At 44.3% G+C, this 9,815-nt stretch overlaps 1 protein-coding gene across 1 annotated transcript; it reads left to right on the top strand.

Moving 5' to 3' along the window:
* The first annotated feature begins 2,559 nt into the window (after positions 1-2,559).
* On the top strand, positions 2,560-9,221 carry LOC106585075 (alpha-2B adrenergic receptor). The gene has a single exon (XM_014170853.2). The coding sequence runs from the start codon at positions 4,053-4,055 to the stop codon at positions 5,649-5,651; it is 1,599 nt and encodes a 532-aa protein (XP_014026328.1). The 5' UTR covers positions 2,560-4,052; the 3' UTR covers positions 5,652-9,221.
* The last annotated feature ends 594 nt before the right edge of the window (positions 9,222-9,815 follow it).

The raw sequence follows: 9,815 nt of genomic DNA on the forward strand, positions 1-9,815 counted from the left end.
CTGCCACAGCATAGGCAGAGCCCTTCTTGGTGCCGCCTTTGAAGTTTAATACACGGGATAGGAGCATGGCCCAACTGCATGGGCTCTGGAAGACTCGGACGGGATGATGGAATCATGTTAAGAGAGGGTGTCGGGTTCCTGGGTGGCAGAGTTCTTCAGCGGTCGGCGATGAGGTGGTCGATGGAGATGGACATAAGAATGTATTGATTTAAATCCTGAAGGTCACCTCTACAGGCCAGCTCTGCCTGATGTTCCCTGTTGAGCCCTCTTCGGTAGATGGTAAGTAAAGCATGGTGCAAAACTCGAGGGCATACTCGGCAGCTGAATCGCATCCTTGTTGAAGTTCGATGAGGAGGTCTCCTATAGGACGACTGGAAGGAGTGATCGAATACCTCTCTGAAGAGGGTGTGGAAATGGGTCTTGGATCCGAGTTCTGTGCTGTTGGCAGTCCATATGGCGGTGGCCCAATCCAGGGCTTTGCCTGTGAGTAGAGACAACAAAATCCACCCTGTGGCGAAGTCAGTGGGGTTGTGCTCAATGTATTTGCTGCATTGCATCAGAAATCCCTGACATTTCCCAGGTGAACCATCATATTTTCCAGGCATGGATATGAATGAAGGAGGGCTATGGGTTACGATACCTGGCATCGGAGGAGTAGGGATAGGCTGGCGGAGAAGATGGCAGATTTCCATGCGCTCCTCTTGCTGGGTTAGGCGCCGCTGTAGCTCCGCTGAATCCATTCCGTTTTTAGGTGAGGTATTCTGTGATGAATACACAGGAAGAAAAAGGGGTAGATTCACACGCAGAGTACAGCAAGTGTTAATTTCGCCTTCGCAAAAGGCAGGAATCATGGTCACAGGCAGGCAATGGTCTTACACAGGTTGGCAAACAGGCAGGTGAATCAAAACTAGGACTGAAGGCAGCTATAGCTGGTTCTGACCAACGAGCTAGGAAAAGGCTTAGTAGAGACAAAACAAACAATACAGAATGAACATAACTAAATAAGGAGCTGATGAGACCAGGTGAGTAACTATCACAGGTGAAATCAATGAACAAAAATGAAAGACAGGGCTACATTCAAGAACACAACGAAACAGAACACAAGGTCGGCAAAAAAATAAATACAGGACCTTACAGCTGGTTTTTATCCTTGCCCCCTAATCAGGGACTGATTCAGATATGAGACAGACACCAGGTGAGCGGGTTCTCTGGCCAATCAGTGACAGAAATCCATTGGTACTTCCTGGGAGAGAAGAAAACAAGCAGTCGACTTGATTGACTCTAGCCTAATGTTTATTTCAAAAGCACAAATCCCAAAATAATATTTCCTCAGCTTAACACAGTGCGCAGTGAAGCGTGAAAACAGAGGTTTGTTTCTGACGCATTTAGAGTGTGTGTGTTTGTGCGTGGGTGTATGTGAGCTGAAAATTGTGTAGAATAACCTCCTGAATCCACTTTCACTGTTTTACCAACCTTAGTTCATTCATGACCGCCGGTAACACTTGATTGGAGAGCCCTCTCCCACTACACTACAAGCGCTCTTGTGTTTAGATTGCTTGGCATGGAACAGAATACAAGCGGCTATTTGCCGGTGGTTGGGATCATGGAATCAGAATGAGTTAGTTAGGATTCTAATTCTATGGTAAATGTTCTCACTCCTATCTGACATTGGGTGGATGATGCAAAATGGAAAATAAACACAATGGCCTCACGACAACCACCCACCCTCTGTGGACACCCTAAATGAGGCCTGCTGTGTGTGTGTGTGTGTGTGTGTGTGTGTGTGTGTGTGTGTGTGTGTGTGTGTGTGTGTGTGTGCGCGCGCGTGCGCCTTCTAACTGCTCCTATAGATCATAAATGGGAACATGCTTTCCACTGTTAAATCCATGTCTCTGTGTGGGTGTTGGTTTGTTATATTTTACACTTTTTAGTTGTTAAGTGAACATCAAAACATAAGGCACTTGATCTTAGTTAAATAGAGTACAGTCCTTGTGAGAGGGTAAAGTTGTGTGCTTGTATGCATGTGTGTGTGATCCTGTATAATCCACATCTCTGTATGTATGTCAGTTTAATGAAGGCGTGAGTGGAGAAATGGGTTGGGTGGGTGAGGGATGATTGATCCATGTCACTGTCAGGGATGGGAACATATAACATGGTAGCATACAATAGGGTTTTCTTTTTCTGAGTAGCCAATAGGCCACTATGGAACCAACAATTAAATGATGATCATGGTGACAATAATGATGATCAGGAGGAGGAGGGTGATGATTATAATGATGATGATGATGATGATTATAATGATGACAACAATGTTTGTCGAAATTACTTCAGTGTGTTTTACTCTCTTAGCTGGAGACCTATGCGTCCTACCAAAGCATCGCGGTTCTACTTACTACAGAGGTTTCCATGAAATATATATAACGGGTACCGATTGACAGTGTGTTATTGGGTACAGAGAAAGGGAATGTGTAGAAAGAAAAGGGAGCGAGAGAGACCACTTGGCAAAGACGTCAATTCAACGTTTGCACGTTGGTTCAACGTCATTTCATTGAAATGACGTGGAGACAACATTGATTTAACCAGTGTGCCCAGTGGGAGAGGGAGATGGCATGGTCATGACGCCAGTATTTCACTCCGGTTGGAAAAGAGAGATGAGAGGAGAGACGCTTCCATTATTAGACCGGTGCTCCCGGTCACGCTCACTCCTGGAGATGCGCGCGTTGCTGTGAGACCAACGGATAAGTTAGAGGAGAGAATCAGCGAGGCGCTGAACTCTGGAGCACCGCTGCGTGAAGAGATAGCCTAGCCTTCTGTAGGTTACACCCGGACATGGAGAGACCGAACTAGGGTCTACGAGTCAGTCAAAGCAAGACTGCGCATTATCTGCACTTGGATATACCCAACAACGCGCGCACACATTCATCCCACACCGAGATGAGTAACTGATAAACACCAGGAAACTGAAACAACAACGCAACAACTCAATATGTAACTTGGACTCAATGCGCAACTTGGAGTTATGTTGGACACGGGTTTGTTTTCATGAATTCCAAACTTGTATCGCTACGCTGAGGACGTGCTCACGTTACAACATAAACGAATAACTTCACAGTGCCATTCAGAGACAATTTATTATTTTAGGAATCCATTTTGCTTGAATAATGTCCAGGATTATGCAGATGAAGTGAGTGACACATATTTTGGTAACGCGCGCCAGTTAGTCTGTCGAGGCTTGACCATTTTATTAGCTAAATCTGTTCAAACCAATGTTTTCTTGTACTTATAGGAAAACAACTGCATACCATTTGATATTTATTAGAATGATGATAGGCGATTTGTTTGTAAGTTATCTACACAGCTTTAACATTGCTCAGATAGCCATCCCGCAGGGCACACACTGGTTGAATCAACGTTATTTGCGCGTCATTTCAATGAAATTATGTTGAACCAATGTGGAATAAACGTTGAATTGATGTCTGTGCCCAGTAGGCTGCTGTGTGCATCTCCATTTGAGAGACAGCGGTGACTTGAGCACACTAACATCTGAAGTAGGCTCTCCTGCCCAGTTTGTAACTTGTTCCCAATCTCTTATGTTGCCTTGTATTATAGGCTAAAATTATATTTTAAGGATATTTATGTGACCACCTGGACATAACTTCCCGCTTCTTTAAAATATCCAAACAATTAAGCAGCTGTGAGATTACGATCAATTCTGTTTCATGTACTGGACAACTTTTAATTGTTTGAACGGTTTTAATTTCCAGACAGGAAATATAATTGCTCTTTGCTTTATTCTGGCGCGCTCCACGGGAATAGTTTATCATTTGGCTGCTTAGAATGAATTTGGAGGATGAAACTGGGAGGAGAGGGAATGAACAGCGATAACACATCATTAACACTTTTAGTTATAGCCTAATGTTTTTTTCCTCAACTTTTAGGATATAATTTTATTACAGCCATCCTCAACTAATATAAAACAACGTTACCAACAGCATCTTTTTTACAATAACATTTTGTTCTCACTTTAATCAAGTCCATCCATCGTGTTACTCATGGCTTCACCCTTGGATAGTGCATGTTCAGTGGGGCTGGGCGAAATGAATGGTTCGACCAGCGGTTTTTCTCTTTTCTGCAATCAGAGCGTCTCTTCCCTGCAACTGGCCCCCTACTCCCCCGAATCCACGGCGCTCTTCGCTACAGCCATCACCCTCATGGTGGTCTTCACCATCGTGGGAAACATCCTCGTCATCATTGCCGTCCTGACCAGCCATGCACTCCGAGGACCACAGAACCTGTTTTTAGTGTCGCTAGCGGCTGCAGACATTTTGGTGGCGACCCTCATCATCCCATTCTCCCTAGCCAATGAACTGCTGGGATACTGGTACTTCAAGTCTCTGTGGTGTGAGATCTACCTGGCGCTGGACGTTCTGTTCTGCACTTCCTCTATAGCTCACCTGTGCGCCATCTCATTGGACCGTTACCTGTCCATCAGCCGGGTTACCTACTCCCGCCAGCGCACACCCATGCGTATCAAAGCCTCCATCGTGGTGGTGTGGCTCATCTCGGCCATCATCTCCTTCCCTCCTCTTCTGTCGCTAAATAAGAGCGAGCCGGGCGGAGAGGGGAGTGAGAGGGGGCCTCAGTGCCAACTGAACGACGAGCGCTGGTACATCCTCTACTCCACCGTTGGGTCCTTCTTCGCCCCATGTCTCATCATGATCCTGGTCTACATGAGGATCTACCAGATCGCCAAGCAGCGCACACAGAACCCGCCAGGTGAGCCCAGGAAAGACGGGGTGGGCAGTGCCACCCCAAGTCAAACCCCTCGGGGGATCCAAGCCAACGGGAAGGAGGACAGAGGGGAAACCCCAGCTATGCCCCACAAAACCACCAGCGTCAGACCCCCCACCCTGGCTGTTACTCCATCACCATCCCCCGACCAGGCCAATGAAACCCCCTCCCCTCCCACCCCCACCACCCAAAACCTCCTCCATCCTCCGGTTCTATCCCTAGCTCTAACCCCAACCACCACCTCCCCCCTGGGTCCTTCACCCTCCTTGGTCTCACCATCTCCCTCCCCCACCCTCCCCCCACCAGCCCCGGCCAAACCCAAACATGGGGAGAAGAAGATGAAGGGGAAGAAGGGAAAGAAGTATAACAATAATATGGACAGCTCAAACAGCTCTGACAGTGACATGGAGAACGAGGAAGGGGGGAGGACGGGAGTCAACAATCCTAGCATGGCTGGTTCAGCTGGCATCCATTCTCCTGCCACCATCCAGAAGTACAGGGACATGATCGCCACCTCTAAGGGGGCTCGGCTGGTGGCAGGGAGAAGGTCTAAGCCGGAGAGCACTCCGGGAGCAGCACGTCGTAAAGCTATGGTGAACCGAGAGAAGCGCTTCACGTTCGTCCTGGCCGTGGTGATCGGAGTGTTTGTTGTCTGTTGGTTCCCTTTCTTCTTCTCCTACTCGCTGCAGGCCATCTGTCCTGAGACCTGCTCCCTCCCTGATCCCCTCTTCAAGTTCTTCTTCTGGATTGGCTACTGCAACTCCTGTCTGAACCCCGTCATATACACCATCTTTAATCAGGACTTCAGAAAGGCCTTCAAGAAAATCCTCTGTAAGAACACCAAGGGCACCTTCTTCTAGACTGAATGCTCTGAAAGGACAAAAATGGCAACCTTCCTTTAGTAAAGAGGCCTTAAACAGATGACCTGTAAGGTCAGTCCTTTCTTTTCAGTCCTCTCTAAACTCTTTGAGGTGTAAAAAAACAGCACATTTATTCTGTAAACATTCTGACTGATTTTAGATTCTAATTGATGATGTCACGAAGGGCTACCAATTCTATAACTCTGAATCAGAATAGCTGTAGGATAGCTCACCTTGCAACAGAAAGAAACTCCAAGGGCTCGTTGTTTTAGTCCCTTGGTACGTAGCTGCAGACGTCTAGCCGTTACCTGGAGAACTGTGACTGTCCATTGCAAGGGCATAGTCTGGGGAGAGCATGTGCAATATATGTTATGTGAATTCTACACTGGGGGGGCTTTAGAATGATACTGTGTAAGAATCCAAGGGCATGATCCTAATCCTTTTAGTAAAAGGTAGGAGGTATGTTCTGATCTATGAGCATTACACAGTATGCGTAGAGAGTGCGGAAGGAAGAGAGAAGGAGGAAAAGAAAATGCCATTTTGGATTTTTAGTCACTCGTGACATAAATGACATGTTGTTGCTTGGAAAATGACAGTGCAACGCTGCTCTCGTCAAAATCTGACTGACTGACTGACATTAAGGTTGTCTGGGAAATCTGTTTGATTAAAAATGGAGAAACCTTTTGGGTATAGCAGTACACCACTGCTCACTGAGAACTCCAGATCAAAACAACAGTCTTGAGCGTGCCATTCAAGGACTTTAAAGCGATGAAACAAACAAATATCCTTTAATCAGCCGACTGATAAACAAAATAGAACAGTGCGAGATGATATGCCAGACCTGTTAGCCTGTTTAAGCACCACCAGAGGCACTTCTCTTTATCAAAGGACAGAACCACGAGGAACGCACAAGACCCTGGTCGCCTGTCCACTTACGCCTGCATAGTTACTTTTATCCTGCCTCAGGAATAGCATGTGTTCCTGTAGAGATGTTATCCATATGAGAGCGTGAGAGAGAGAGAGACAACAACAGGACTCTAACTGTTCATGAGACAACTAACTCCCTCTCAAACTCTGATGCCCACCACTGCTCTCATGTGGGGCTTAGGCTATATTTTGAAAGACAACTTTGTACCATAAACATAACTTTCCTCTGGCTCTGTGTTTTAAGGTGCATCTCAATAGCCTATTGTGGCTTCCTCCGCTTGTGTCTTTTCCTTCATCTGTACTGAAAAACAAAGGATATAGGTGGATGCAATATGAAGGATCAGGCATTTGTTTCCACCTGCCCATCTCCGTGTCAGTGCAGGTGAACTAAAAGATGAGGAGAGTAAACAGCTTAACACTATTGTTATACACCCCCATAAGAGAATTTGAGTTCCAAATGGCAACCTATTCGATATATAGTGCACTACTTTTGACCAGAGCCCATATGACTCTAGTCTAAAGTAGTGCACTATGTTGGGAATAGGGTGGATTGGATCTAAAGTACTAAAGTACGGAAATGTATGCACTCATTACTGTAAGAGGCACTTGATAAGATCGTCTGCTAAATTACTAAAATGTAAATGTAATCTGTATATTGGATCTATGTAGCACAATTTCAAGTGCTTAAAGCATATCACATTTTGAAGAGGATAAATACTTTCCCAAATCCCTTGACAAGGAACGCAAATTTGGGACAATTAAGGATTTTTTGGAATGCAGTATAGTCGTACATATTTTTTTTCTTCTATCAAAGACACTGGACAGTGACTATCTGGCTTTGTTTGAGTGGATTCATCTGACTTCAGCCTGAAAGGACATTGCTATTAACGAACACACTGCTCCCCATTGAACAGAACAGAACAGTGGCTGTCTATGAGAGGAGGAATTCAGCCACAGCTCTACTGCTGGCCTGACACAAACACTTCAAAACGGTCTTAAAAACACTATAGTTGATATTGATTATGATACTGAAAGTCCAGGTCCTGTTCATCCTCAGCTACTTCTGGAAGGACATTCATCCCATAAGATAATATAGTACTTTATTAAGCTCCCAAATGGCAAATATGGGACGGATGAATGAATGATTGATTGCTTGATAGATCAATGAATTGATTGATTTGGGAATGTACCTGCTGCATTGGCTGACTGGACTTCTACCTGGCACATTCCTTTATTTCTGAGAGGTACTGCTACTCTTTACAGTTGCTCTTTATGTACAGTATTTCTCAGAGACTGACAGGTCATGATGCTTTTTGTGTTTCTCCCTCACAGAGGCTATGTCTGTAACTGTGAATGCTATATAGGTGTTATGACACTATGGGACAAGGGCTGTCGGCAACAACACTTCTAATCTCCCGTTGTCAATTTCTGCTGACCCTTGTGTGTGTGAGAGAGACTGCATGAGTGTGTATTTGCTAATGATGCACTTCTAGTAGTACCAGCTGCAAGTGTCTGGTAAACTTATGTAAAATGTCTGGGGTACTCATGGACTGTGCCAGTGCCTCCTCTGGCTGATAATGTATACTGTAGATCTCCACATACTGGTAAGCACAGAAAACAGATGTAGTGATTGAGACTCTGGGCAAAGAGCTCTCTCCCGGAGGGACACTAGTCACTAGATGGCCATGCTAGAATGTACAAAACTATTTAGAAAGTACATTATCTATTTGTTCTTCCTTTAGGGTTATGGTTAGTGTTAAGGATATGGGTAAGGTCAAAGGCAAGGTTAGGGTTAGTTGCAATTGCTTTTTGTAGTGAGAATTGCATTTTGTGGAACTCTGTTCCGTCCTTTCAAGCATGGCCGTTTAGTGACGCCCCGGGACACCAGCTGACACATACAGAGCGGGACTCAGAGTGACACTGTCATGCTCTAATAAGGGGCTGTGATTGGATAAGCTATATGTATTATTTATTTATTTAGAGCCATTTTGAGTTTCCTGTTAGTTTCATATTTATAGTTTTTTTTCTTTTTGACTGTGCTCTCCAAGCAAGGCAAAGCTAATGTGGACAAAATAGTGTAAATACTGTATAAAATCTGAATATGTTGAATTAGATTCATTGATTTAAAGTCAGCAGAGGAACAGGATTCAGGAGCAGATGTATGTTTGCAGGGGTTGGGGTAATTTCTACTGGAACTCAGTCAATGCAGAAGAAGAATGTCATGATTTGAAAAAATATTTTGAAATATTGGTAAAATCTGGGTCGTGGAGCATTTTTGTATTTATTTATTATTTTTAACTTGTTTCTTAAACATTTTCAGTGTTGTTTTGTAAAGACTATCGTGCTGACGGGTGGCGCTTTAACAGCCTGTGGTTGCAGAACCATGGAGATCAGCAAACAACCGCACTCTGTGTTGGCACAAATTGTTCTGTGACAATAACATTTGCATTTTAAAATGTGATTGTCATTGAACTTTTGGTGCTAACAGGGCAGCCATGAAAACTTAATGTATAGTGAATCATCATCCCCATCATCATTCTCCCTACTCTTCTGACCTGCCTGGACTCTTTTTCTCCCCCTGCTGTGTTTGACCCTGGCCTCTCTCCGTCTCCCTCCATTTGGAAATAAAGCAGTTTAAATAAGCATGGCGTGATCAATCATTTAAAATCTTTGTATACAGTACTGCTGTCTGTGGTGTTAAAGGGGACATGAGTAAAACGGCTTAGCCACTACATGGGGGTTTGAAGAATTTTAGACACTGACTCTTGGGGATGGCTCTAAATATAGCAGATTTAACTGGATCAATCTTAACAGGGAAATCTGCAGTTCGAACAATAACAAAGCGGTTACCCCGCCACTGATTTAGTAAACAGCTGAGGGACGGGACTGGAGAAATGTAACCACTTGCAAACTCATGGACAGAGCTATGGATACAAGGACTAACCATGCATGATATCAACATTATTTTGTTTACATTTAACAATCTTATATTTTGGGTTCTGGTGGGGTATGACAGTTCAACTAAGCTCATGAGTCATCTATACATGATATTCTTTTAGAATCAATGGGTATTTATCATTAATTTAAAAGTCAAAAATGTTTATGTAGCAACTGCAGATTTCCCCTTTAATGTCCTTTTAACATTGTGGAGATGCCAAAAGCCCATGGTATACTGTTAACATTAGTTTCTTATTAGGGGATAATTGGTTTCTTATTATGGGATAATTCTAATATTGT

The sequence above is a fragment of the Salmo salar genome, chromosome ssa24 (assembly GCF_905237065.1).
Source record: "Salmo salar chromosome ssa24, Ssal_v3.1, whole genome shotgun sequence".
Classification (NCBI taxonomy): Eukaryota; Metazoa; Chordata; class Actinopteri; order Salmoniformes; family Salmonidae; genus Salmo; species Salmo salar.